At 62.0% G+C, this 27483-nt stretch overlaps 1 protein-coding gene across 1 annotated transcript; it reads right to left on the bottom strand.

Annotated features, from left to right (window-relative positions):
• Nucleotides 1–25: 25 nt before the first annotated feature.
• LOC126232319 (uncharacterized) lies at nucleotides 26–22263 on the bottom strand. The gene is made up of 15 exons (XM_049942599.1): nucleotides 21602–22263; nucleotides 20771–21536; nucleotides 18559–20724; nucleotides 16268–18428; nucleotides 15840–16216; nucleotides 13167–15656; nucleotides 12284–12535; nucleotides 11403–12185; nucleotides 10927–11289; nucleotides 7613–9820; nucleotides 7030–7510; nucleotides 4782–6782; nucleotides 2730–4738; nucleotides 1092–2453; nucleotides 26–988 (listed from the first exon to the last, which is right to left on the bottom strand). Exons 1-15 carry the CDS (start codon nucleotides 22261–22263, stop codon nucleotides 26–28), a joined length of 19044 nt encoding a protein of 6347 aa, XP_049798556.1.
• Between the last annotated feature and the right edge of the window lie 5220 nt (nucleotides 22264–27483).

Here is a 27483-nt window from a genome sequence, read left to right as displayed (position 1 = left end):
TGCGCAGCCGTTTATGCGCAGCCGTTTATGCGCAGCCGTTTCTGCGCAGCCGTTTCTGCGCAGCCGTTTCTGAGCAGCCGCTTCTGCGCAGCCGCTTCTGCGCAGGCCGCTTCTGCGCAGCCGTTCCTGCGCAGCCGTTCCTGCGCAGCCGTTCCTGCGCAGCCGTTCCTGCGCAGCCGCTTCTGCGCAGCCAGCCGCTTCTGCGCAGCCGCTTCTGCGCAGCCGCTTCTGCGCAGCCGTTTCTGCGCAGCCGCTTCTGCGCAGCCCGCTTCTGCGCAGCCGCTTCAGCGCAGCCGCTTCTGCGCAGCCGCTTCTGCGCAGCCGCTTCTGCGCAGCCGCTTCTGCGCAGCCGTTTCTGCCGCAGCCGCTTCTGCGCAGCCGCTTCTGCGCAGCCGCTTCTGCGCAGCCTTTTCTGCCTAGCTGTTTCTGGGCAGCCGCTTCTGCGCAGCCGCTTCTGCGCAGGCCGCTTCTGCGCAGCCGCTTCTGCGCAGCCGCTTCTGCGCAGCCGCTTCTGCGCAGCCGCTTCTGCGCAGCCGCTTCTGCGCAGCCGCTTCTGCGCAGCCGCTTCTGCGCAGCCGCTTCTGCGCAGCCGCTTCTGCGCAGCCGCTTCTGCGCAGCCGCTTCTGCGCAGCCGCTTCTGCGCAGCCTCTTCTGCGCAGCCCGCTTCTGCGCAGCCGCTTCTGCGCAGCCGCTTCTGCGCAGCCGCTTCTGCGCAGCCGCTTCTGCGCAGCCGCTTCTGCGCAGCCGCTTCTGCGCAGGCCGCTTCTGCGCAGCCGCTTCTGCGCAGCCGCTTCTGCGCAGCCGCTTCTGCGCAGCCGCTTCTGCGCAGCCGCTTCTGCGCAGCCGCTTCTGCGCAGCCGCTTCTGCGCAGCCGCTTCTGCGCAGCCGCTTCTGCGCAGCCGCTTCTGCGCAGCCGCTTCTGCGCAGCCGCTTCTGCGCAGCCGTTCTGCGCAGCCGCTTCTGCGCAGCCGTTTCTGCGCAGCCGTTTCTGCGCAGGCCGTTTCTGCGCAGCCGTTTCTGCGCAGCCCGTTCCTGCGCAGCCGTTCCTGCGCAGCCGATTCTGCGCAGCCGTTCCTGCGCAGCCGTCTGACTGCGCAGCCGTTACAGCGCAGCCGTTTCTGCGCAGCCGTTCCTGCGCAGCCGTTCCCTGCGCAGCCGTTCCTGCGCAGCCGTTCCTGCGCAGCCGTTCCTGCGCAGCCGTTGCTGCGCAGCCGTTGCTGCGCAGCCGTTCCTGCGCAGCCGTTCCTGCGCAGCCGTTCCTGCGCAGCCGTTCCTGCGCAGCCGTTCCTGCGCAGGCCGTTCCTGCGCAGCCGTTCCTGCGCAGCCGTTCCTGCGCAGCCGTTCCTGCGCAGCCGTTCCTGCGCAGCCGTTCCTGCGCAGGCCGCTTCTGCGCAGCCGCTTCTGCGCAGCCGCTTCTGCGCAGCCGCTTCTGCGCAGCCGTTTCTGCGCAGCCGCTTCTGCGCAGCCGCTTCTGCGCAGCCGTTTCTGCGCAGCCGCTTCTGCGCAGCCGCTTCTGCGCAGCCGCTTCTGCGCAGCCGTTTCTGCCTAGCTGTTTCTGGGCAGCTGCTTCTGCGCAGCTGCTTCTGCGCAGCTGCTTCTGCGCAGCTGCTTCTGCGCAGCTGCTTCTGCGCAGCTGCTTCTGCGCAGCTGCTTCTGCGCAGCTGTTTCTGCGCAGCTGTTTCTGCGCAGCTGTTTCTGCCTAGCTGTTCTGCGCAGCTGTTTCTGCGCAGCTGTTTCTTGCGCAGCTGTTCCTGCGCAGCCGTTTCGGGCGGCAGCCGTTTCGGCGCAGCCGTTTTCGGCGCAGCCGTTTCTGCGCAGCCGTTTCGGCGCAGCCGTTTCTGCGCAGCCGTTTCGGCGCAGCCGTTTCTGCGCAGCCGCTTCTGCGCAGCGCTTCTGCGCAGCCGCTTCTGCGCAGCCGCTTCTGCGCAGCCGCTTCTGCGCAGCCGCTTCTGCGCAGCCGCTTCTGCGCAGCCGCTTCTGCGCAGCCGCTTCTGCGCAGCCGGCTTCTGCGCAGCCGCTTCCTGCGCAGCCGTTCCTGCGCAGCCGTTTCCTCCTGCGCAGCCGTTCCTGCGCAGCCGTTCCTGCGCAGCCGTTCCTGCGCAGCCGTTCCTGCGCAGCCGTTCCTGCGCAGCCGCTTCTGCGCAGCCGCTTCTGCGCAGCCGCTTCTGCGCAGCCGCTTCTGCGCAGCCGCTTCTGCGCAGCCGCTTCTGCGCAGCCGCTTCTGGGCAGCCGCTTCTGCGCAGCCGCTTCTGCGCAGCCGCTTCTGCGCAGCCGCTTCTGCGCAGCCGCTTCTGCGCAGCCGCTTCTGCGCAGCCGTTTCTGCCTAGCTGTTTCTGGGCAGCTGCTTCTGCGCAGCTGCTTCTGCGCAGCTGCTTCTGCGCAGCTGCTTCTGCGCAGCTGCTTCTGCGCAGCTGCTTCTGCGCAGCTGCTTCTGCGCAGCTGTTTCTGCGCAGCTGTTTCTGCGCAGCTGTTTCTGCCTAGCTGTTTCTGCGCAGCTGTTTCTGCGCAGCTGTTTCGGCGCAGCTGTTTCGGCGCAGCCGTTTCGGCGCAGCCGTTTCGGCGCAGCCGTTTCGGCGCAGCCGTTTCTGCGCAGCCGTTTCGGGTCAGCCGTTTCGGCGCAGCCGTTTCGGCGCAGCCGTTTCGGCGCAGCCGTTTCTGCGCAGCCGTTTCGGCGCAGCCGTTTCGGCGCAGCCGTTTCGGCGCAGCCGTTTCGGCGCAGCCGTTCCTGCGCAGCCGTTCCTGCGCAGCCGTTCATGCGCAGCCGTTCCTGCGCAGCCGTTCCTGCGCAGCCGTTCCTGCGCAGCCGTTCCTGCGCAGCCGTTCCTGCGCAGCCGCTTCTGCGCAGCTGTTCCTGCGCAGCTGTTCCTGCGCTGCTTCTGCGCAGCTGCTTCTGCGCAGCTGTTCCTGCGCAGCTGCTTCTGCGCAACTGCTTCTGCGCAGCTGCTTCTGCGCAGCTGCTTCTGCGCAGCTGCTTCTGCGCAGCTGCTTCTGCGCAGCTGTTTCTGCGCAGCTGTTTCTGCGCAGCTGTTTCTGCCTAGCTGTTTCTGCGCAGCTGTTTCTGCGCAGCCGTTCCTGCGCAGCCGTTTCGCCGCAGCCGTTTCGGCGCAGCCGTTTCGGCGCAGCCGTTTCGGCGCAGCCGTTTCGTCGCAGCCGTTTCGGCGCTGCCGTTTCTGCGCAGCCGTTTCTGCGCAGCCGTTTCTGCGCAGCCGCTTCTGCGCAGCCGCTTCTGCGCAGCCGCTTCTGCGCAGCCGCTTCTGCGCAGCCGCTTCTGCGCAGCCGCTTCTGCGCAGCCGCTTCTGCGCAGCCGCTTCTGCGCAGCCGCTTCTGCGCAGCCGCTTCTGCGCAGCCGCTTCTGCGCAGCCGCTTCTGCGCAGCCGCTTCTGCGCAGCCGCTTCTGCGCAGCCGCTTCTGCGCAGCCGCTTCTGCGCAGCCGCTTCTGCGCAGCCGCTTCTGCGCAGCCGCTTCTGCGCAGCCGCTTCTGCGCAGCCGCTTCTGCGCAGCCGCTTCTGCGCAGCCGCTTCTGCGCAGCCGCTTCTGCGCAGCCGCTTCTGCGCAGCCGCTTCTGCGCAGCCGCTTCTGCGCAGCCGCTTCTGCGCAGCCGCTTCTGCGCAGCCGCTTCTGCGCAGCCGCTTCTGCGCAGCCGCTTCTGCGCAGCCGCTTCTGCGCAGCCGCTTCTGCGCAGCCGTTTCTGCGCAGCCGCTTCTGCGCAGCCGTTTCTGCGCAGCCGTTTCTGCGCAGCCGTTCCTGCGCAGCCGTTCCTGCGCAGCCGTTCCTGCGCAGCCGTTCCTGCGCAGCCGTTCCTGCGCAGCCGTTCCTGCGCAGCCGTTCCTGCGCAGCCGCTTCTGCGCAGCCGCTTCTGCGCAGCCGCTTCTGCGCAGCCGCTTCTGCGCAGCCGCTTCTGCGCAGCCGCTTCTGCGCAGCCGCTTCTGCGCAGCCGCTTCTGCGCAGCCGTTTCTGCCTAGCTGTTTCTGGGCAGCTGCTTCTGCGCAGCTGCTTCTGCGCAGCTGCTTCTGCGCAGCTGCTTCTGCGCAGCTGCTTCTGCGCAGCTGTTTCTGCGCAGCTGTTTCTGCGCAGCTGTTTCTGCGCAGCTGTTTCTGCGCAGCTGTTTCTGCGCAGCCGTTTCTGCGCAGCCGTTTCTGCGCAGCCGTTTCGGCGCAGCCGTTTCGGCGCAGCCGTTTCTGCGCAGCCGTTTCGGCGCAGCCGTTTCGGCGCAGCCGTTTCGGCGCAGCCGCTTCTGCGCAGCCGCTTCTGCGCAGCCGCTTCTGCGCAGCCGCTTCTGCGCAGCCGCTTCTGCGCAGCCGCTTCTGCGCAGCCGCTTCTGCGCAGCCGCTTCTGCGCAGCCGCTTCTGCGCAGCCGCTTCTGCGCAGCCGCTTCTGCGCAGCCGCTTCTGCGCAGCCGCTTCTGCGCAGCCGCTTCTGCGCAGCCGCTTCTGCGCAGCCGCTTCTGCGCAGCCGCTTCTGCGCAGCCGCTTCTGCGCAGCCGCTTCTGCGCAGCAGCTTCTGCGCAGCAGCTTCTGCGCAGCCGCTTCTGCGCAGCCGCTTCTGCGCAGCCGCTGCTGCGCAGCCGCTGCTGCGCAGCCGCTTCTGCGCAGCCGCTTCTGCGCAGCCGCTTCTGCGCAGCCGCTTCTGCGCAGCCGTTTCTGCGCAGCCGCTTCTGCGCAGCCGCTTCTGCGCAGCCGCTTCTGCGCAGCCGTTCCTGCGCAGCCGTTCCTGCGCAGCCGTTCCTGCGCAGCCGTTCCTGCGCAGCCGTTACTGCGCAGCCGTTACTGCGCAGCCGTTACTGCGCAGCCGTTCCTGCGCAGCCGTTCCTGCGCAGCCGTTCCTGCGCAGCCGTTCCTGCGCAGCCGTTCCTGCGCAGCCGTTGCTGCGCAGCCGTTGCTGCGCAGCCGTTGCTGCGCAGCCGTTGCTGCGCAGCCGTTGCTGCGCAGCCGTTGCTGCGCAGCCGTTGCTGCGCAGCCGTTCCTGCGCAGCCGTTCCTGCGCAGCCGTTCCTGCGCAGCCGTTCCTGCGCAGCCGTTCCTGCGCAGCCGTTCCTGCGCAGCCGTTCCTGCGCAGCCGTTCCTGCGCAGCCGTTCCTGCGCAGCCGCTTCTGCGCAGCCGCTTCTGCGCAGCCGCTTCTGCGCAGCCGCTTCTGCGCAGCCGCTTCTGCGCAGCCGCTTCTGCGCAGCCGCTTCTGCGCAGCCGCTTCTGCGCAGCCGCTTCTGCGCAGCCGTTTCTGCCTAGCTGTTTCTGCGCAGCTGTTTAGGCGCAGCTGTTTCGGCGCAGCTGTTTCTGCGCAGCTGTTTCGGCGCAGCTGTTTCGGCGCAGCTGTTTCGGCGCAGCTGTTTCGGCGAAGCTGTTTCGGCGCAGCCGTTTCGGCGCAGCCGTTTCGGCGCAGCCGTTCATGCGCAGCCGTTCCTGCGCAGCCGTTCCTGCGCAGCCGTTCCTGCGCAGCCGTTTCTGCGCCGCCGTTTGTGCGCAGCCGTTTGTGCGCAGCCGTTTGTGCGCAGCCGTTTGTGCGCAGCCGTTTGTGCGCAGCCGTTTGTGCGCAGCCGTTTGTGCGCAGCCGTTTGTGCGCAGCCGTTTCTGCGCAGCCGCTTCTGCGCAGCCGCTTCTGCGCAGCCGCTTCTGCGCAGCCGCTTCTGCGCAGCCGCTTCTGCGCAGCCGCTTCTGCGCAGCCGCTTCTGCGCAGCCGCTTCTGCGCAGCCGCTTCTGCGCAGACGCTTCTGCGCAGACGCTTCTGCGCAGACGCTTCTGCGCAGACGCTTCTGCGCAGACGCTTCTGCGCAGACGCTTCTGCGCAGACGCTTCTGCGCAGACGTTTCTGCGCAGCCGTTTCTGCGCAGCCGTTTCTGCGCAGCCGTTCCTGCGCAGCCGTTCCTGCGCAGCCGTTGCTGCGCAGCCGTTCCTGCGCAGCCGTTCCTGCGCAGCCGTTCCTGCGCAGCCGTTCCTGCGCAGCCGTTCCTGCGCAGCCGTTTCTGCGCAGCCGTTCCTGCGCAGCCGTTACTGCGCAGCCGTTTCTGCGCAGCCGTTTCTGCGCAGCCGTTTCTGCGCAGCCGTTCCTGCGCAGCCGTTCCTGCGCAGCCGTTCCTGCGCAGCCGTTCCTGCGCAGCCGTTCCTGCGCAGCCGTTCCTGCGCAGCCGTTCCTGCGCAGCCGTTCCTGCGCAGCCGTTCCTGCGCAGCCGTTCCTGCGCAGCCGTTCCTGCGCAGCCGTTGCTGCGCAGCCGTTGCTGCGCAGCCGTTCCTGCGCAGCCGTTCCTGCGCAGCCGTTCCTGCGCAGCCGTTCCTGCGCAGCCGTTCCTGCGCAGCCGTTCCTGCGCAGCCGTTCCTGCGCAGCCGTTCCTGCGCAGCCGTTACTGCGCAGCCGTTTCTGCGCAGCCGTTTCTGCGCAGCCGTTCCTGCGCAGCCGTTCCTGCGCAGCCGTTCCTGCGCAGCCGTTCCTGCGCAGCCGTTCCTGCGCAGCCGTTCCTGCGCAGCCGTTCCTGCGCAGCCGTTCCTGCGCAGCCGTTCCTGCGCAGCCGTTCCTGCGCAGCCGTTCCTGCGCAGCCGTTCCTGCGCAGCCGTTCCTGCGCAGCCGTTCCTGCGCAGCAGTTCCTGCGCAGCAGTTCCTGCGCAGCTGTTCCTGCGCAGCTGTTCCTGCGCAGCTGTTCCTGCGCAGCTGTTTCTGCGCAGCTGTTCCTGCGCAGCCGTTCCTGCGCAGCCGTTCCTGCGCAGCCGTTACTGCGCAGCCGTTCCTGCGCAGCCGTTTCTGCGCAGCCGTTCCTGCGCAGCCGTTCCTGCGCAGCCGTTCCTGCGCAGCCGTTCCTGCGCAGCCGTTTCTGCGCAGCCGTTTCTGCGCAGCCGTTTCTGCGCAGCCGTTTCTGCGCAGCCGTTTCTGCGCAGCCGTTTCTGCGCAGCCGTTTCTGCGCAGCCGTTTCTGCGCAGCCGTTTCTGCCTAGCCGTTTCTGCGCAGCCGTTTCTGCGCAGCCGTTTCTGCGCAGCCGTTTCTGCGCAGCCGTTTCTGCGCAGCCGTTTCTGCGCAGCCGTTTCTGCGCAGCCGTTTCTGCCTAGCCGTTTCTGCGCAGCCGTTTCTGCGCAGCCGTTTCTGCGCAGCCGTTTCTGCGCAGCCGTTTCTGCGCAGCCGCTTCTGCGCAGCCGCTTCTGCGCAGCCGCTTCTGCGCAGCCGCTTCTGCGCAGCCGCTTCTGTGCAGCCGCTTCTGCGCAGCCGCTTCTGCGCAGCCGCTTCTGCGCAGCCGCTTCTGCGCAGCCGCTTCTGCGCAGCCGCTTCTGCGCAGCCGCTTCTGCGCAGCCGCTTCTGCGCAGCCGTTCCTGCGCAGCCGTTCCTGCGCAGCCGTTCCTGCGCAGCCGTTCCTGCGCAGCCGTTCCTGCGCAGCCGTTACTGCGCAGCCGTTACTGCGCAGCCGTTCCTGCGCAGCCGTTCCTGCGCAGCCGTTCCTGCGCAGCCGTTCCTGCGCAGCCGTTCCTGCGCAGCCGTTCCTGCGCAGCCGTTCCTGCGCAGCCGTTCCTGCGCAGCCGTTCCTGCGCAGCCGTTCCTGCGCAGCCGTTCATGCGCAGCCGTTTCTGCGCAGCCGTTTCTGCGCAGCCGTTTCTGCGCAGCCGTTTCTGCGCAGCCGTTTATGCGCAGCCGTTTATGCGCAGCCGTTTATGCGCAGCCGTTTCTGCGCAGCCGTTTCTGCGCAGCCGTTTCTGAGCAGCCGCTTCTGCGCAGCCGCTTCTGCGCAGCCGCTTCTGCGCAGCCGCTTCTGCGCAGCCGCTTCTGCGCAGCCGCTTCTGCGCAGCCGCTTCTGCGCAGCCGCTTCTGCGCAGCCGCTTCTGCGCAGCCGCTTCTGCGCAGCCGCTTCTGCGCAGCCGCTTCTGCGCAGCCGCTTCTGCGCAGCCGCTTCTGCGCAGCCGCTTCTGCGCAGCCGCTTCTGCGCAGCCGCTTCTGCGCAGCCGCTTCTGCGCAGCCTCTTCTGCGCAGCCGCTTCTGCGCAGCCGCTTCTGCGCAGCCGCTTCTGCGCAGCCGCTTCTGCGCAGCCGCTTCTGCGCAGCCGCTTCTGCGCAGCCGCTTCTGCGCAGCCGCTTCTGCGCAGACGCTTCTGCGCAGCCGCTTCTGCGCAGCCGCTTCTGCGCAGCCGCTTCTGCGCAGCCGCTTCTGCGCAGCCGCTTCTGCGCAGCCGCTTCTGCGCAGCCGTTTCTGCGCAGCCGCTTCTGCGCAGCCGCTTCTGCGCAGCCGTTTCTGCGCAGCCGTTTCTGCGCAGCCGTTCCTGCGCAGCCGTTCCTGCGCAGCCGTTCCTGCGCAGCCGTTCCTGCGCAGCCGTTCCTGCGCAGCCGTTCCTGCGCAGCCGTTCCTGCGCAGCCGTTCCTGCGCAGCCGTTGCTGCGCAGCCGTTCCTGCGCAGCCGTTCCTGCGCAGCCGTTCCTGCGCAGCCGTTCCTGCGCAGCCGTTCCTGCGCAGCCGTTCCTGCGCAGCCGCTTCTGCGCAGCCGCTTCTCCGCAGCCGCTTCTGCGCAGCCGCTTCTGCGCAGCCGCTTCTGCGCAGCCGTTTCTGCGCAGCCGCTTCTGCGCAGCCGCTTCTGCACAGCCGCTTCTGCGCAGCCGTTTCTGCCTAGCTGTTTCTGGGCAGCTGCTTCTGCGCAGCTGCTTCTGCGCAGCTGCTTCTGCGCAGCTGCTTCTGCGCAGCTGTTTCTGCGCAGCTGTTTCTGCGCAGCTGTTTCTGCCTAGCTGTTTCTGCGCAGCTGTTTCTGCGCAGCTGTTCCTGCGCAGCTGTTCCTGCGCAGCCGTTTCGGCGCAGCCGTTTCGGCGCAGCCGTTTCGGCGCAGCCGTTTCTGCGCAGCCGTTTCGGCGCAGCCGTTTCGGCGCAGCCGTTTCGGCGCAGCCGTTTCGGCGCAGCCGCTTCTGCGCAGCCGCTTCTGCGCAGCCGCTTCTGCGCAGCCGCTTCTGCGCAGCCGCTTCTGCGCAGCCGCTTCTGCGCAGCCGCTTCTGCGCAGCCGCTTCTGCGCAGCCGCTTCTGCGCAGCCGCTTCTGCGCAGCCGCTTCTGCGCAGCCGCTTCTGCGCAGCCGCTTCTGCGCAGCCGCTTCTGCGCAGCCGCTTCTGCGCAGCAGCTTCTGCGCAGCCGCTTCTGCGCAGCCGCTTCTGCGCAGCCGCTTCTGCGCAGCCGCTTCTGCGCAGCCGTTTCTGCGCAGCCGCTTCTGCGCAGCCGCTTCTGCGCAGCCGCTTCTGCGCAGCCGCTTCTGCGCAGCCGTTCCTGCGCAGCCGTTCCTGCGCAGCCGTTCCTGCGCAGCCGTTCCTGCGCAGCCGTTACTGCGCAGCCGTTGCTGCGCAGCCGTTCCTGCGCAGCCGTTCCTGCGCAGCCGTTCCTGCGCAGCCGTTCCTGCGCAGCCGTTCCTGCGCAGCCGTTCCTGCGCAGCCGTTCCTGCGCAGCCGTTCCTGCGCAGCCGTTCCTGCGCAGCCGTTCCTGCGCAGCCGTTCCTGCGCAGCCGTTCCTGCGCAGCCGTTCCTGCGCAGCCGCTTCTGCGCAGCCGCTTCTGCGCAGCCGCTTCTGCGCAGCCGTTTCTGCGCAGCCGCTTCTGCGCAGCCGCTTCTGCGCAGCCGCTTCTGCGCAGCCGTTTCTGCCTAGCTGTTTCTGCGCAGCCGTTTCGGCGCAGCCGTTTCTGCGCAGCCGTTTCGGCGCAGCCGTTTCGGCGCAGCCGTTTCGGCGCAGCCGTTTCGGCGCAGCCGTTTCGGCGCAGCCGTTTCGGCGCAGCCGTTCCTGCGCAGCCGTTCCTGCGCAGCCGTTCCTGCGCAGCCGTTTCTGCGCCGCCGTTTGTGCGCAGCCGTTTGTGCGCAGCCGTTTGTGCGCAGCCGTTTCTGCGCAGCCGTTTCTGCGCAGCCGTTTATGCGCAGCCGTTTATGCGCAGCCGTTTCTGCGCAGCCGCTTCTGCGCAGCCGCTTTGCGCAGACGCTTCTGCGCAGACGCTTCTGCGCAGACGCTTCTGCGCAGACGCTTCTGCGCAGACGCTTCTGCGCAGACGCTTCTGCGCAGACGCTTCTGCGCAGACGCTTCTGCGCAGACGCTTCTGCGCAGACGCTTCTGCGCAGACGCTTCTGCTCAGACGCTTCTGCGCAGCCGTTCCTGCGCAGCCGTTCCTGCGCAGCCGTTCCTGCGCAGCCGTTCCTGCGCAGCCGTTCCTGCGCAGCCGTTCCTGCGCAGCCGTTCCTGCGCAGCCGTTCCTGCGCAGCCGTTCCTGCGCAGCCGTTACTGCGCAGCCGTTACTGCGCAGCCGTTACTGCGCAGCCGTTCCTGCGCAGCCGTTCCTGCGCAGCCGTTCCTGCGCAGCCGTTCCTGCGCAGCCGTTCCTGCGCAGCCGTTCCTGCGCAGCCGTTCCTGCGCAGCCGTTACTGCGCAGCCGTTACTGCGCAGCCGTTACTGCGCAGCCGTTACTGCGCAGCCGTTACTGCGCAGCCGTTCCTGCGCAGCCGTTCCTGCGCAGCCGTTCCTGCGCAGCCGTTCCTGCGCAGCCGTTCCTGCGCAGCCGTTCCTGCGCAGCCGTTCCTGCGCAGCCGTTCCTGCGCAGCCGCTTCCGCGCAGCCGCTTCCGCGCAGCCGCTTCCGCGCAGCCGCTTCCGCGCAGCCGCTTCCGCGCAGCCGCTTCCGCGCAGCCGCTTCCGCGCAGCCGCTTCCGCGCAGCCGCTTCCGCGCAGCCGCTTCCGCGCAGCCGCTTCCGCGCAGCCGTTCCTGCGCAGCCGTTCCTGCGCAGCCGTTCCTGCGCAGCCGTTACTGCGCAGCCGTTACTGCGCAGCCGTTACTGCGCAGCCGTTACTGCGCAGCCGTTACTGCGCAGCCGTTACTGCGCAGCCGTTACTGCGCAGCCGTTACTGCGCAGCCGTTACTGCGCAGCCGTTACTGCGCAGCCGTTCCTGCGCAGCCGTTCCTGCGCAGCCGTTCCTGCGCAGCCGTTCCTGCGCAGCCGTTACTGCGCAGCCGTTACTGCGCAGCCGTTACTGCGCAGCCGTTCCTGCGCAGCCGTTCCTGCGCAGCCGTTCCTGCGCAGCCGTTCCTGCGCAGCCGTTCCTGCGCAGCCGTTCCTGCGCAGCCGTTCCTGCGCAGCCGTTCCTGCGCAGCCGTTCCTGCGCAGCCGTTCCTGCGCAGCCGTTCCTGCGCAGCCGTTCCTGCGCAGCCGTTCCTGCGCAGCCGCTCCTGCGCAGCCGCTCCTGCGCAGCCGCTCCTGCGCAGCCGTTCCTGCGCAGCCGTTCCTGCGCAGCCGTTCCTGCGCAGCCGTTCCTGCGCAGCCGTTCCTGCGCAGCCGTTCCTGCGCAGCCGTTCCTGCGCAGCCGTTCCTGCGCAGCCGTTCCTGCGCAGCCGTTACTGCGCAGCAGTTACTGCGCAGCCGTTACTGCGCAGCCGTTACCGCGCAGCCGTTACCGCGCAGCCGTTACCGCGCAGCCGTTACCGCGCAGCCGTTACCGCGCAGCCGTTCCTGCGCAGCCGTTCCTGCGCAGCCGTTCCTGCGCAGCCGTTCCTGCGCAGCCGTTCCTGCGCAGCAGTTCCTGCGCAGCTGCTTCTGCGCAGCTGCTTCTGCGCAGCTGCTTCTGCGCAGCTGTTTCTGCGCAGCTGTTTCTGCGCAGCTGCTTCTGCGCAGCTGCTTCTGCGCAGCTGTTTCTGCGCAGCTGTTCCTGCGCAGCTGTTCCTGCGCAGCTGTTCCTGCGCAGCCGTTTCTGCGCAGCCGTTTCGGCGCAGCCGTTTCGGCGCAGCCGTTTCGGCGCAGCCGTTTCGGCGCAGCCGTTTCTGCGCAGCCGTTTCGGCGCAGCCGTTTCGGCGCAGCCGTTTCGGCGCAGCCGTTTCGGCGCAGCCGTTTCTGCGCAGCCGTTTCGGCGCAGCCGTTTCGGCGCAGCCGTTTCGGCGCAGCCGTTTCGGCGCAGCCGTTCCTGCGCAGCCGTTCCTGCGCAGCCGTTCCTGCGCAGCCGTTCCTGCGCAGCCGTTCCTGCGCAGCCGTTCCTGCGCAGCCGTTCCTGCGCAGCCGTTACTGCGCAGCCGTTCCTGCGCAGCCGTTCCTGCGCAGCCGTTCCTGCGCAGCCGTTCCTGCGCAGCCGCTTCTGCGCAGCCGCTTCTGCGCAGCCGCTTCTGCGCAGCCGTTCCTGCGCAGCCGTTCCTGCGCAGCCGTTCCTGCGCAGCCGTTCCTGCGCAGCCGTTCCTGCGCAGCCGTTCCTGCGCAGCCGTTCCTGCGCAGCCGTTCCTGCGCAGCCGTTCCTGCGCAGCCGTTACTGCGCAGCCGTTACTGCGCAGCCGTTACTGCGCAGCCGTTACTGCGCAGCCGTTACTGCGCAGCCGTTCCTGCGCAGCCGTACCTGCGCAGCCGTTCCTGCGCAGCCGTTCCTGCGCAGCCGTTCCTGCGCAGCCGCTTCTGCGCAGCCGCTTCTGCGCAGCCGCTTCTGCGCAGCCGCTTCTGCGCAGCCGCTTCTGCGCAGCCGCTTCTGCGCAGCCGCTTCTGCGCAGCCGCTTCTGCGCAGCCGCTTCTGCGCAGCCGCTTCTGCGCAGACGCTTCTGCGCAGCCGCTTCTGCGCAGCCGCTTCTGCGCAGCCGTTCCTGCGCAGCCGTTCCTGCGCAGCCGTTACTGCGCAGCCGTTACTGCGCAGCCGTTACTGCGCAGCCGTTACTGCGCAGCCGTTACTGCGCAGCCGTTCCTGCGCAGCCGTTCCTGCGCAGCCGTTCCTGCGCAGCCGTTCCTGCGCAGCCGTTCCTGCGCAGCCGTTCCTGCGCAGCCGTTCCTGCGCAGCAGTTCCTGCGCAGCAGTTCCTGCGCAGCAGTTCCTGCGCAGCCGTTCCTGCGCAGCCGTTCCTGCGCAGCCCTTACTGCGCAGCCGTTACTGCGCAGCCGTTACTGCGCAGCCGTTACTGCGCAGCCGCTTCCGCGCAGCCGCTTCCGCGCAGCCGCTTCCGCGCAGCCGCTTCCGCGCAGCCGCTTCCGCGCAGCCGCTTCCGCGCAGCCGCTTCCGCGCAGCCGCTTCCGCGCAGCCGCTTCCGCGCAGCCGTTCCTGCGCAGCCGTTCCTGCGCAGCCGTTCCTGCGCAGCCGTTCCTGCGCAGCCGTTACCGCGCAGCCGTTCCCGCGCAGCCGTTCCCGCGCAGCCGTTCCCGCGCAGCCGTTCCCGCGCAGCCGTTACCGCGCAGCCGTTACCGCGCAGCCGTTACCGCGCAGCCGTTACCGCGCAGCCGTTACCGCGCAGCCGTTACCGCGCAGCCGTTCCCGCGCAGCCGTTCCCGCGCAGCCGTTCCCGCGCAGCCGTTCCCGCGCAGCCGTTCCCGCGCAGCCGCTCCCGCGCAGCCGTTCCCGCGCAGCCGTTCCCGCGCAGCCGCTCCCGCGCAGCCGCTCCCGCGCAGCCGCTCCCGCGCAGCCGCTCCCGCGCAGCCGCTCCCGCGCAGCCGCTCCCGCGCAGCCGCTCCCGCGCAGCCGCTCCCGCGCAGCCGCTCCCGCGCAGCCGCTCCCGCGCAGCCGCTCCCGCGCAGCCGCTCCCGCGCAGCCGCTCCCGCGCAGCCGCTCCCGCGCAGCCGCTCCCGCGCAGCCGCTCCCGCGCAGCCGCTCCCGCGCAGCCGCTCCCGCGCAGCCGCTCCCGCGCAGCCGCTCCCGCGCAGCCGCTCCCGCGCAGCCGCTCCCGCGCAGCCGCTCCCGCGCAGCCGCTTCCGCTCAGACGTTTCCGCGCAGCCGTTCCTGCGCAGCAGTTCCTGCGCAGCCGTTCCTGCGCAGCCGTTCCTGCGCAGCCGTTGCTGCGCAGCCGTTGCTGCGCAGCCGTTGCTGCGCAGCCGTCCTGCGCAGCCGTTCCTGCGCAGCCGTTCCTGCGCAGCCGTTCCTGCGCAGCCGTTCCTGCGCAGCAGTTCCTGCGCAGCTGCTTCTGCGCAGCTGCTTCTGCGCAGCTGCTTCTGCGCAGCTGTTTCTGCGCAGCTGTTTCTGCGCAGCTGCTTCTGCGCAGCTGCTTCTGCGCAGCTGTTTCTGCGCAGCCGTTTCTGCGCAGCCGTTCCTGCGCAGCCGTTCCTGCGCAGCCGTTTCGGCGCAGCCGTTTCTGCGCAGCCGTTTCGGCGCAGCCGTTTCGGCGCAGCCGTTTCGGCGCAGCCGTTTCGGCGCAGCCGTTTCGGCGCAGCCGTTTCTGCGCAGCCGTTTCGGCGCAGCCGTTTCGGCGCAGCCGTTTCTGCGCAGCCGTTTCGGCGCAGCCGTTTCGGCGCAGCCGTTTCGGCGCAGCCGTTTCTGCGCAGCCGTTTCGGCGCAGCCGTTTCGGCGCAGCCGTTTCGGCGCAGCCGTTTCGGCGCAGCCGTTTCGGCGCAGCCGTTTCTGCGCAGCCGTTTCTGCGCAGCCGTTTCGGCGCAGCCGTTTCTGCGCAGCCGTTTCTGCGCAGCCGTTCCTGCGCAGCCGTTCCTGCGCAGCCGTTCCTGCGCAGCCGTTCCTGCGCAGCCGTTCCTGTGCAGCCGTTCCTGCGCAGCCGTTCCTGCGCAGCCGTTCCTGCGCAGCCGTTCCTGCGCAGCCGCTTCTGCGCAGCCGCTTCTGCGCAGCTGTTCCTGCGCAGCTGTTCCTGCGCAGCCGCTTCTGCGCAGCCGCTTCTGCGCAGCCGCTTCTGCGCAGCCGTTTCTGCGCAGCCGTTTCTGCGCAGCCGTTTCTGCGCAGCCGTTCCTGCGCAGCCGTTCCTGCGCAGCCGTTCCTGCGCTGCCGTTCCTGCGCAGCCGTTCCTGCGCAGCCGTTCCTGCGCAGCCGTTCCTGCGCAGCCGTTCCTGCGCAGCCGTTCCTGCGCAGCCGTTCCTGCGCAGCCGTTCCTGCGCAGCCGTTCCTGCGCAGCCGTTCCTGCGCAGCCGTTCCTGCGCAGCCGTTCCTGCGCAGCCGTTCCTGCGCAGCCGTTCCTGCGCAGCCGTTCCTGCGCAGCCGTTCCTGCGCAGCCGTTCCTGCGCAGCCGTTCCTGCGCAGCCGCTTCTGCGCAGCCGCTTCTGCGCAGCCGCTTCTGCGCAGCCGCTTCTGCGCAGCCGCTTCTGCGCAGCCGCTTCTGCGCAGCCGCTTCTGCGCAGCCGCTTCTGCGCACCCGCTTCTGCGCACCCGCTTCTGCGCACCCGCTTCTGCGCACCCGCTTCTGCGCACCCGCTTCTGCGCACCCGCTTCTGCGCACCCGCTTCTGCGCACCCGCTTCTGCGCACCCGCTTCTGCGCACCCGCTTCTGCGCACCCGCTTCTGCGCACCCGCTTCTGCGCACCCGCTTCTGCGCACCCGCTTCTGCGCACCCGCTTCTGCGCACCCGCTTCTGCGCAGCCGTTCCTGCGCAGCCGTTCCTGCGCAGCCGTTCCTGCGCAGCCGTTACTGCGCAGCCGTTCCTGCGCAGCCGTTCCTGCGCAGCCGTTCCTGCGCAGCCGTTCCTGCGCAGCCGTTCCTGCGCAGCCGTTCCTGCGCAGCCGTTCCTGCGCAGCCGCTCCTGCGCAGCCGCTCCTGCGCAGCCGCTCCTGCGCAGCCGCTCCTGCGCAGCCGTTTCTGCGCAGCCGTTTCTGCGCAGCCGTTTCTGCGCAGCCGCTTCTGCGCAGCCGCTTCTGCGCAGCCGCTTCTGCGCAGCCGCTTCTGCGCAGCCGTTCCTGCGCAGCCGTTCCTGCGCAGCCGTTCCTGCGCAGCCGCTCCTGCGCAGCCGCTCCTGCGCAGCCGCTCCTGCGCAGCCGCTCCTGCGCAGCCGCTCCTGCGCAGCCGCTCCTGCGCAGCCGTTCCTGCGCAGCCGTTACTGCGCAGCCGTTACTGCGCAGCCGTTACTGCGCAGCCGTTCCTGCGCAGCCGTTCCTGCGCAGCCGTTACTGCGCAGCCGTTACTGCGCAGCCGTTACTGCGCAGCCGTTACTGCGCAGCCGTTACTGCGCAGCCGTTACTGCGCAGCCGTTACTGCGCAGCCGTTACTGCGCAGCCGTTCCTGCGCAGCCGTTCCTGCGCAGCCGCTTCTGCGCAGCCGCTACTGCGCAGCCGCTTCTGCGCAGCCGCTTCTGCGCAGCCGCTTCTGCGCAGCCGCTTCTGCGCAGCCGCTTCTGCGCAGCCGATTCTGCGCAGCCGATTCTGCGCAGCCGATTCTGCGCAGCCGCTTCTGCGCAGCCGTTTCTGCGCAGCCGCTTCTGCGCAGCCGTTTCTGCGCAGCCGTTTCTGCGCAGCCGTTTCTGCGCAGCCGCTTCTGCGCAGCCGCTTCTGCGCAGCCGCTTCTGCGCAGCCGTTCCTGCGCAGCCGTTCCTGCGCAGCCGTTCCTGCGCAGCCGTTCCTGCGCAGCCGCTTCTGCGCAGCCGCTTCTGCGCAGCCGTTTCTGCCTAGCTGTTTCTGCGCAGCTGTTTAGGCGCAACTGTTTCTGCGCAGCCGTTTCGGCGCAGCCGTTTCGGCGCAGCCGTTTCGGCGCAGCCGTTTCGGCGCAGCCGTTTCGGCGCAGCCGTTTCGGCGCAGCCGTTTCGGCGCAGCCGTTCCTGCGCAGCCGTTCCTGCGCCGCCGTTCCTGCGCCGCCGTTTGTGCGCAGCCGTTTCTGCGCAGCCGTTTGTGCGCAGCCGTTTGTGCGCAGCCGTTTGTGCGCAGCCGTTTGTGCGCAGCCGCTTCTGCGCAGCCGCTTCTGCGCAGCCGCTTCTGCGCAGCCGCTTCTGCGCAGCCGCTTCTGCGCAGCCGCTTCTGCGCAGCCGCTTCTGCGCAGCCGCTTCTGCGCAGCCGCTTCTGCGCAGCCGCTTCTGCGCAGCCGCTTCTGCGCAGCCGCATCTGCGCAGCCGCTTCTGCGCAGCCGCTTCTGCGCAGACGCTTCTGCGCAGACGCTTCTGCGCAGACGCTTCTGCGCAGACGCTTCTGCGCAGCCGCTTCTGCGCAGCCGCTTCTGCTCAGACGTTTCTGCGCAGCCGTTCCTGCGCAGCCGTTCCTGCGCAGCCGTTCCTGCGCAGCCGTTCCTGCGCAGCCGTTGCTGCGCAGCCGTTGCTGCGCAGCCGTTCCTCCGCAGCCGTTCCTGCGCAGCCGTTCCTGCGCAGCCGTTCCTGCGCAGCCGTTCCTGCGCAGCCGTTCCTGCGCAGCCGTTCCTGCGCAGCAGTTCCTGCGCAGCTGCTTCTGCGCAGCTGCTTCTGCGCAGCTGCTTCTGCGCAGCTGCTTCTGCGCAGCTGTTTCTGCGCAGCTGTTTCTGCGCAGCTGCTTCTGCGCAGCTGCTTCTGCGCAGCTGTTTCTGCGCAGCTGTTTCTGCGCAGCTGTTCCTGCGCAGCTGTTCCTGCGCAGCCGTTTCGGCGCAGCCGTTTCGGCGCAGCCGTTTCGGCGCAGCCGTTTCGGCGCAGCCGTTTCGGCGCAGCCGTTTCTGCGCAGCCGTTTCGGCGCAGCCTTTTCGGCGCAGCCGTTTCGGCGCAGCCGTTTCGGCGCAGCCGTTTCTGCGCAGCCGTTTCGGCGCAGCCGTTTCGGCGCAGCCGTTTCGGCGCAGCCGTTTCGGCGCAGCCGTTTCTGCGCAGCCGTTTCTGCGCAGCCGTTTCGGCGCAGCCGTTTCTGCGCAGCCGTTCCTGCGCAGCCGTTCCTGCGCAGCCGTTCCTGCGCAGCCGTTCCTGCGCAGCCGTTCCTGCGCAGCCGCTTCTGCGCAGCCGCTTCTTCGCAGCTGTTCCTGCGCAGCTGTTCCTGCGCAGCCGCTTCTGCGCAGCCGCTTCTGCGCAGCCGCTTCTGCGCAGCCGCTTCTGCGCAGCCGTTTCTGCGCAGCCGTTTCTGCGCAGCCGTTCCTGCGCAGCCGTTCCTGCGCAGCCGTTCCTGCGCAGCCGTTCCTGCGCAGCCGTTCCTGCGCTGCCGTTCCTGCGCAGCCGTTCCTGCGCAGCCGTTACTGCGCAGCCGTTCCTGCGCAGCCGTTCCTGCGCAGCCGTTCCTGCGCAGCCGTTCCTGCGCAGCCGTTCCTGCGCAGCCGTTCCTGCGCAGCCGTTCCTGCGCAGCCGTTCCTGCGCAGCCGTTCCTGCGCAGCCGTTCCTGCGCAGCCGTTCCTGCGCAGCCGTTCCTGCGCAGCCGTTCCTGCGCAGCCGTTCCTGCGCAGCCGCTTCTGCGCAGCCGCTTCTGCGCAGCCGCTTCTGCGCAGCCGCTTCTGCGCAGCCGCTTCTGCGCAGCCGCTTCTGCGCAGCCGCTTCTGCGCAGCCGCTTCTGCGCAGCCGCTTCTGCGCAGCCGCTTCTGCGCAGCCGCTTCTGCGCAGCCGCTTCTGCGCAGCCGCTTCTGCGCAGCCGCTTCTGCGCAGCCGCTTCTGCGCAGCCGCTTCTGCGCAGCCGCTTCTGCGCAGCCGCTTCTGCGCAGCCGCTTCTGCGCAGCCGCTTCTGCGCAGCCGCTTCTGCGCAGCCGCTTCTGCGCAGCCGCTTCTGCGCAGCCGCTTCTGCGCAGCCGTTCCTGCGCAGCCGTTCCTGCGCAGCCGTTCCTGCGCAGCCGTTCCTGCGCAGCCGTTCCTGCGCAGCCGTTCCTGCGCAGCCGTTCCTGCGCAGCCGCTTCTGCGCAGCCGCTTCTGCGCAGCCGCTTCTGCGCAGCCGCTTCTGCGCAGCCGTTTCTGCCTAGCTGTTTCTGCGCAGCTGTTTAGGCGCAACTGTTTCGGCGCAGCTGTTTCGGCGCAGCTGTTTCGGCGCAGCTGTTTCGGCGCAGCCGTTCATGCGCAGCCGTTCCTGCGCAGCCGTTCCTGCGCAGCCGTTCCTGCGCAGCCGTTCCTGCGCAGCCGTTCCTGCGCAGCCGTTTGTGCGCCGCCGTTTGTGCGCAGCCGTTTGTGCGCAGCCGCTTCTGCGCAGCCGCTTCTGCGCAGCCGCTTCTGCGCAGACGCTTCTGCGCAGACGCTTCTGCGCAGACGCTTCTGCGCAGACGCTTCTGCGCAGACGCTTCTGCGCAGACGCTTCTGCGCAGACGCTTCTGCGCAGACGCTTCTGCGCAGCCGTTTCTGCTCAGACGTTTCTGCACAGCCGTTCCTGCGCAGCCGTTCCTGCGCAGCCGTTCCTGCGCAGCCGTTGCTGCGCAGCCGTTCCTGCGCAGCCGTTCCTGCGCAGCCGTTCCTGCGCAGCCGTTCCTGCGCAGCCGTTCCTGCGCAGCCGTTCCTGCGCAGCCGTTCCTGCGCAGCCGTTCCTGCGCAGCAGTTCCTGCGCAGCTGCTTCTGCGCAGCTGCTTCTGCGCAGCTGCTTCTGCGCAGCTGCTTCTGCGCAGCTGCTTCTGCGCAGCTGTTTCTGCGCAGCTGCTTCTGCGCAGCTGCTTCTGCGCAGCTGTTTCTGCGCAGCTGTTTCTGCCTAGCTGTTTCTGCGCAGCCGTTCCTGCGCAGCCGTTCCTGCGCAGCCGTTTCTGCGCAGCCGTTTCGGCGCAGCCGTTTCGGCGCAGCCGTTTCGGCGCAGCCGTTTCTGCGCAGCCGTTTCGGCGCAGCCGTTTCGGCGCAGCCGTTTCGGCGCAGCCGTTTCGGCGCAGCCGTTTCGGCGCAGCCGTTTCTGCGCAGCCGTTTCGGCGCAGCCGTTTCTGCGCAGCCGTTTCTGCGCAGCCGTTCCTGCGCAGCCGTTCCTGCGCAGCCGTTCCTGCGCAGCCGTTCCTGCGCAGCCGTTCCTGCGCAGCCGTTCCTGCGCAGCCGTTCCTGCGCAGCCGCTTCTGCGCAGCTGTTCCTGCGCAGCTGCTTCTGCGCAGCTGTTCCTGCGCAGCTGTTCCTGCGCAGCTGCTTCTGCGCAGCTGCTTCTGCGCAGCTGCTTCTGCGCAGCTGCTTCTGCGCAGCTGCTTCTGCGCAGCTGTTTCTGCGCAGCTGTTTCTGCGCAGCTGTTTCTGCCTAGCTGTTTCTGCGCAGCCGTTTCTGCGCAGCTGTTCCTGCGCAGCCGTTTCGGCGCAGCCGTTTCGGCGCAGCCGTTTCGGCGCAGCCGTTTCGGCGCAGCCGTTCATGCGCAGCCGTTCCTGCGCAGCCGTTCCTGCGCAGCCGTTCCTGCGCAGCCGTTCCTGCGCAGCCGTTCCTGCGCAGCCGTTCCTGCGCAGCCGTTTCTGCGCCGCCGTTTGTGCGCAGCCGTTTGTGCGCAGCCGTTTGTGCGCAGCCGTTTGTGCGCAGCCGTTTGTGCGCAGCCGTTTGTGCGCAGCCGTTTCTGCGCAGCCGTTTCTGCGCAGCCGCTTCTGCGCAGCCGCTTCTGCGCAGCCGCTTCTGCGCAGCCGCTTCTGCGCAGCCGCTTCTGCGCAGCCGCTTCTGCGCAGCCGCTTCTGCGCAGCCGCTTCTGCGCAGCCGCTTCTGCGCAGCCGCATCTGCGCAGCCGCTTCTGCGCAGCCGCTTCTGCGCAGCCGCTTCTGCGCAGCCGCTTCTGCGCAGCCGCTTCTGCGCAGCCGCTTCTGCGCAGCCGCTTCTGCGCAGACGCTTCTGCGCAGACGCTTCTGCGCAGCCGCTTCTGCGCAGCCGCTTCTGCGCAGCCGTTTCTGCTCAGACGTTTCTGCGCAGCCGTTCCTGCGCAGCCGTTCCTGCGCAGCCGTTCCTGCGCAGCCGTTCCTGCGCAGCCGTTGCTGCGCAGCCGTTGCTGCGCAGCCGTTGCTGCGCAGCCGTTGCTGCGCAGCCGTTGCTGCGCAGCCGTTCCTGCGCAGCCGTTCCTGCGCAGCCGTTCCTGCGCAGCCGTTCCTGCGCAGCCGTTCCTGCGCAGCCGTTCCTGCGCAGCCGTTCCTGCGCAGCCGTTCCTGCGCAGCCGTTCCTGCGCAGCCGTTCCTGCGCAGCAGTTCCTGCGCAGCTGCTTCTGCGCAGCTGCTTCTGCGCAGCTGCTTCTGCGCAGCTGCTTCTGCGCAGCTGTTTCTGCGCAGCTGCTTCTGCGCAGCTGTTTCTGCGCAGCCGTTTCTGCGCAGCCGTTTCTGCGCAGCCGTTTCTGCCTAGCTGTTTCTGCGCAGCCGTTCCTGCGCAGCCGTTTCGGCGCAGCCGTTTCTGCGCAGCCGTTTCGGCGCAGCCGTTTCGGCGCAGCCGTTTCGGCGCAGCCGTTTCGGCGCAGCCGTTTCGGCGCAGCCGTTTCTGCGCAGCCGTTTCGGCGCAGCCGTTTCGGCGCAGCCGTTTCTGCGCAGCCGTTTCGGCGCAGCCGTTTCGGCGCAGCCGTTTCTGCGCAGCCGTTTCGGCGCAGCCGTTTCGGCGCAGCCGTTTCTGCGCAGCCGTTTCGGCGCAGCCGTTTCTGCGCAGCCGTTTCTGCGCAGCCGTTTCTGCGCAGCCGTTTCTGCGCAGCCGTTCCTGCGCAGCCGTTCCTGCGCAGCCGTTCCTGCGCAGCCGTTCCTGCGCAGCCGTTCCTGCGCAGCCGTTCCTGCGCAGCCGTTCCTGCGCAGCCGCTTCTGCGCAGCTGTTCCTGCGCAGCTGTTCCTGCGCAGCTGCTTCTGCGCAGCTGCTTCTGCGCAGCTGCTTCTGCGCAGCTGCTTCTGCGAAGCTGCTTCTGCGAAGCTGCTTCTGCGCAGCTGTTTCTGCGCAGCTGTTTCTGCGCAGCTGTTTCTGCCTAGCTGTTTCTGCGCAGCTGTTTCTGCGCAGCTGTTCCTGCGCAGCCGTTTCGGCGCAGCCGTTTCGGCGCAGCCGTTTCGGCGCAGCCGTTTCGGCGCAGCCGTTTCGGCGCAGCCGTTTCGGCGCAGACGTTTCGGCGCAGACGTTTCTGCGCAGCCGCTTCTGCGCAGCCGCTGCTGCGCAGCCGCTTCTGCGCAGCCGTTTCTGCCTAGCTGTTTCTGCGCAGCTGTTTAGGCGCAGCTGTTTCGGCGCAACTGTTTCTGCGCAGCTGTTTCGGCGCAGCTGTTTCGGCGCAGCTGTTTCTGCGCAGCTGTTTCGGCGCAGCTGTTTCTGCGCAGCTGTTTCGGCGCAGCCGTTTCGGCGCAGCTGTTTCGGCGCAGCCGTTTCGGCGCAGCCGTTTCGGCGCAGCCGTTTCGGCGCAGCTGTTCATGCGCAGCCGTTCCTGCGCAGCCGTTCCTGCGCAGCCGTTCCTGCGCAGCCGTTCCTGCGCAGCCGTTCCTGCGCAGCCGTTCCTGCGCAGCCGTTTCTGCGCAGCCGTTTGTGCGCAGCCGTTTGTGCGCAGCCGTTTGTGCGCAGCCGTTTGTGCGCAGCCGTTTGTGCGCAGCCGTTTGTGCGCAGCCGCTTCTGCGCAGCCGCTCCTGCGCAGCCGCTCCTGCGCAGCCGCTCCTGCGCAGCCGCTCCTGCGCAGCCGCTCCTGCGCAGCCGCTCCTGCGCAGCCGCTCCTGCGCAGCCGCTCCTGCGCAGCCGCTCCTGCGCAGCCGCTCCTGCGCAGACGCTCCTGCGCAGCCGCTCCTGCGCAGCCGCTCCTGCGCAGCCGCTCCTGCGCAGCCGCTCCTGCGCAGCCGCTCCTGCGCAGCCGCTCCTGCGCAGCCGCTTCTGCGCAGCCGCTTCTGCGCAGACGCTTCTTTTCGATACATCGATACTTATCGATATATCGATACTTATCGATATGTCGATACTTATCGATATATCGATACTTATCGATATGTCGATACTTATCGATATATCGATACTTATCGATATATCGATACTTTTCGATATCTTTTCGATACTTTTCGATATCTTTTCGATACTTTTCATTATATATCGATACTTTTCATTATATATCGATACTTTTTATTATATATAGATACTTTCCATTATATATAAATACTTATCGATATCTTTTCGATACTTATCGATATCTTTTCGATACTTTTCGAAAATTTTTCGGTACTTTTCGATATCTTTTCGGTACTTTTCGATATCTTTTCGGTACTTTTCGATATCTTTTCGGTACTTTTGGATATCTTTTCGGTACTTTTCGATATCTTTTCGGTACTTTTCGATATCTTTTCGGTACTTTTCGATATATCGGTACTTTTCGATATATCGATTCTTTACGATATATCGATACTTTTCGATATATCGATACTTTTCGATATATCGATACTTATCGATATATCGATACTTATCGACATATCGATTCTTATCGATATATCGATACTTATCGATATATCGATACTTATCGAAATATCGATACATATCGATATATCGATACTTATCGATACTTAACGATATATCGATACTTATCGATATATCGGTACTTTTCGATATATCGGTACTTTTCGATATATCGATACTTAACGATATAATGATACTATTCGATATATCGATACTATTATATATATATATACATTTCGATATCTTTTCGATACTTTTCGATATCATTTCGATACTTTTCGATATCTTTTCGATACTTTTCGATATCTTTTCGATACTTTTCGATATCTTTTCGGTACTTTTCGATATCTTTTCGGCACTTTTCGATATCTTTTCGGTACTTTTCGATATCTTTCCGGTACTTTTCGATATCTTTTCGGTACTTTTCGATACCTTTTCTGTACTTATCGATATATAGATACTTATCGACATATCGTTACTTATCGATGTATCGATACTTATCGATATATCGATACTTTGCGATATATCGATACTTATCGATATATCGATACTTTTCGATATATCGATACTTATCGATATATCGATACTTATCGATATATCGATACTTTTCGATATATCGATACTTTTCGATATATCGATACTTATCGATATATCGATACTTACCGATATATCGATACTTTTCGATATATCGATACTTTTCGATATATCGATACTTTTCGATATATCAATACTTTTCGATATATCGATAGTTTTCGATATATCGATACTTATCGATATATCGGATATATCGATACTTATCGATATATCGATACTTTTCGATATATCGATACTTTTCGATATATCGATACTTTTCGATATCTTTTCGATACTTTTCGATCTTTATGATACTTTTCGATATCTTTTCGATACTTTTCGATATCTTTTCGAAACTTTTCGATATCTTTTCGATACTTTTCATTATATATCGATACATTTTATTATATATCGATACTTATCTTTATATATCGATACTTATCATTATATATCGATACTTATCATTATATATCGATACTTATCATTATATATCCATACTTATCAGTATATATCGATACTTTTCATTATATATCGATACTTTTCATTATATATCGATAGTTTTCCTTATATATCGATACTTTTCCTTATATATAGATACTTTTCGATATATATCAATACTTTTCGATATATATCGATACTATTCGATATATCTCTATACTTTTCGATATCTTTTCGGTACTTTTCGATATCTTATCGGTACTTTTCGATATCTTATCGATACTTATCGATATATCGATACTTTTCGATATATCGATACTTTTCGATATATCGATACTTTTCGATATATCGATACTTTTCGATATATCGATAGTTTTCGATGTATCGATTCTTACCGATATATCGGATATATCGATACTTTTCGATATATCGATACTTTTCTATATATCGATACTTTTCGATAAATCGATACTTCTCGATATATCGATACTTTTCGATATATCGATACTTATCGATTTATCGATACTTATCGATATATCGATATATCGATACTTATTGATATATGGATACTTATCGATATATCGATACTTTTCGATATATCGATACTTATCAATCGATATATCGATACTTATCGATATATCGATACTTATCGATATATGGATACTTATCGATATATCGATACTTTTCGATATATCGATACTTATCGATATATCGATACTTTTCGATATATCGATACTTATCGATATATCGATACTTTTCGATATATCGATACTTTTCGTTATATCGATACTTTTCGATATATCGATACTTTTCGATATATCGATACTTATCGATATATCGATACTTTTCGATATCTTTTCGATACTTATCGATATATCGATACTTTTTGATATCTTTTCGATACTTTTCGATATATTTTCGATACTTTTCGATATCTTTTCGATACTTTCCGATATCTTTTCGGTACTTTTCGATATCTTTTCGGTACTTTTCGATATCTTTTCGGTACTTATATATCGATACTTATCATTATATATCGATACTTATCATTATATATCGATACTTTTCATTATATATCGATACTTTTAATTATATATCGATACTTTTCATTATATATACTTTTCGATATATATAGATACTTTTCGATATATATAGATACTTTTCGATATATATAGATACTTTTCGATATCTTTTCGATACTTTTCGATATCTTTTCGATACTTTTCGATATCTTTTCGATACTTTTCGATATCTTTTCGATACTTTTCGATATCTTTTCGATACTTTTCGATAACTTTTCGATACTTTTCGATATCTTTTCGATACTTTTCGATAACTTTTCGATACTTTTCGATGTCTTTTCGATACTTTTCGATATCTTTTCGAAACTTATCTATATCTTTTCGATACTTATCGATATCTTTTCGATACTTATCGATATCTTTTCGATACTTATCGATATCTTTTCGATACTTATCGATATCTTTTCGATACTTTTCACATTATATATCGATACTTTTCATTATATATCGATACTTTTTATTATATATAGATACTTTTCATTATATATAGACACTTTTCGATATCTTTTCGATACTTTTCGATATCTTTTCGATACTTTTCGATATCTTTTCGATACTTTTCGATATTATTTCGCTACTTTTCGATATCTTTTCGATACTTTTCGATATCTTTTCGATACTTTTCGATATCTTTTCGGTACTTTTCGATATATCGGTACTTATCGATGTATCGGTACTTTTCGATATATCGATACTTTTCGATATATCGATACTTTGCGATATATCGATACTTATCAATATATCGATACTTATCGATATATCGATACTTATCGATATATCGAAAAGTATCGATATATCGATACCTATCGATATATCGATACCTATCGATATATCGATACTTTTCGATATATCGATACTTTTCGATATATCGATACGTTTCGATATCTTTTCTTCGATCTTTTCGATACTTTTCGATATCTTTTCGATACTTTTCGATATCTTTTCGATACTATTCATTATATATCGATACTTTTTATTATATATCGATACCTTTCATTATATATCGATACTTATCATTATATATCGATACTTATCATTATATATCGATACTTATCATTATATATCGATACTTATCATTATATATCCATACTTATCATTATATATCGATACTTTTCATTATATATCGATACTTTTCATTATATATCGATACATTTCATTATATATCGATACTTTTCCTTATATATATAGATACTTTTCGATATATATCGATACTTTTCGATATATATCGATACTATTCGATATATATCGATACTTTTCGATGCATCCGAAGAGCTGGGTGATGCAATTTACTAATTCATTACCGCCGTCATGGCCAACCCAGGCCAAATTAGAATTCATGTGTGGACACATCGAAGGCCAAGCCGCGGAAAAGATGCGGGGCGTGGCAGCGACGTGTCGGACTTATCAGGAATTTGTTGGTGCATTCCTGCGGACCTACTGGTCAAAGGAAACGCAAGACAGGATTAAAGAGGAAATAATATTTTGTCCTGAACTGGAAGTGTCCGGGCATAAGAGCGCAACCAAATTTTTTTGATGACTTACTCAAGAAGAATCAGTTTTTAGATAGTCCATACAGCAACGGAGAAATTATTAAATTTTGCTTTTCGAAATTGCCAGTTAGGTATCAACAGACACTTGTCGGGAAGTGTGGATCTGACATAGATGCATTCAAGAGTCTACTGCGCGAACTCGAAGTAGTCTTCGATAAACAAGACGCAAAGGACAGGAAGAAGGCGCAAAATAACAAATACCACGGGCCAGCAAGGGAAGACGACAACAGATCGCATAATCGCACTGGTCAGTTAGGAAACCAGGGTTACCGAGATCAAGGTTACGCTATTCAAGGTTATGGAAACCAGAGACACGGAAACCAGAACGTCAGGGAACAGGGTCAATCCAGACAAGCAATCTGGGACAGGAGGAATGACGAACGGCAAAGCGACCGTAATTGGAGGGAGCGAAATCAAGGACAACAGGAGAACCAGGAGATTGAAATTAGACCTCCAAATCCTAATGCACGTCAGAGGAGGGGGAGTCTAAGAAGGGATTGACGCTAGTCCATAGGACTCCACCACTTCTCTCACACAAAGGAGTTCGTAGAATAGTAGTAGTGTAAGAAATGTACATAGTAGAATAGGCAAAGATATGAACCTTTTTTCGGGGAACAATAACCGTTGCATTAATAGATTAAGATTGCTAAAGTGTTAACACGCTGCGTTGTCTTGCATAAGAATTTACTGCTGCTATCCTCTTTTTGTTTATGTTTGCGATCTCCAATGTCGATGGAGTAGGAGACACTACCTTTTCATGAGCAATGTTTTTGTCCTTTCCTATCTGGTGTCCATGTTAAGGGATAAGGATGAGTGACGAGACGTCGCACAAACGGGCGCATACAAGAACGTGCTCTTAGAAGCGTTCTGAGAGGTCGTGATACGCTCCATAGCGGCCACAACCAGTTCGTGAGACGTTCATACCAATGCTTGCAGGCACGCGTCAGTGCACTGCACGATTGTGGTATATTGCGCGATTTCGAGGGTGAATATGGGCAGTATAGTTTTTGCAGAGCTGCGCCGGTATCGTTGTCTTGCAAGTCGGGGTGAA

Source organism: Schistocerca nitens, unplaced genomic scaffold, assembly GCF_023898315.1.
Source record: "Schistocerca nitens isolate TAMUIC-IGC-003100 unplaced genomic scaffold, iqSchNite1.1 HiC_scaffold_468, whole genome shotgun sequence".
Lineage (NCBI taxonomy): Eukaryota > Metazoa > Arthropoda > Insecta > Orthoptera > Acrididae > Schistocerca > Schistocerca nitens.
Note: the sequence above shows the minus strand (reverse complement) of the source record. Positions and strands in the feature narration are given on the sequence as shown.

Bases quoted from the DNA above. Each gene is read 5' to 3' on its own strand.
- LOC126232319 (XM_049942599.1), bottom strand. From the start codon at position 22,263: ATGTATCGAAAAGAAGCGTCTGCGCAGAAGCGGCTGCGCAGAAGCGGC. The intron at 12,186-12,283 runs GTACGGCTGCGC...ACGGCTGCGCAG, and splicing joins GCGCAGGAACGGCTGCGCAG to GAACGGCTGCGCAGGAACGG. The intron at 4,739-4,781 runs GTAACGGCTGCG...ACGGCTGCGCAG, and splicing joins TGCGCAGGAACGGCTGCGCA to GAACGGCTGCGCAGGAACGG.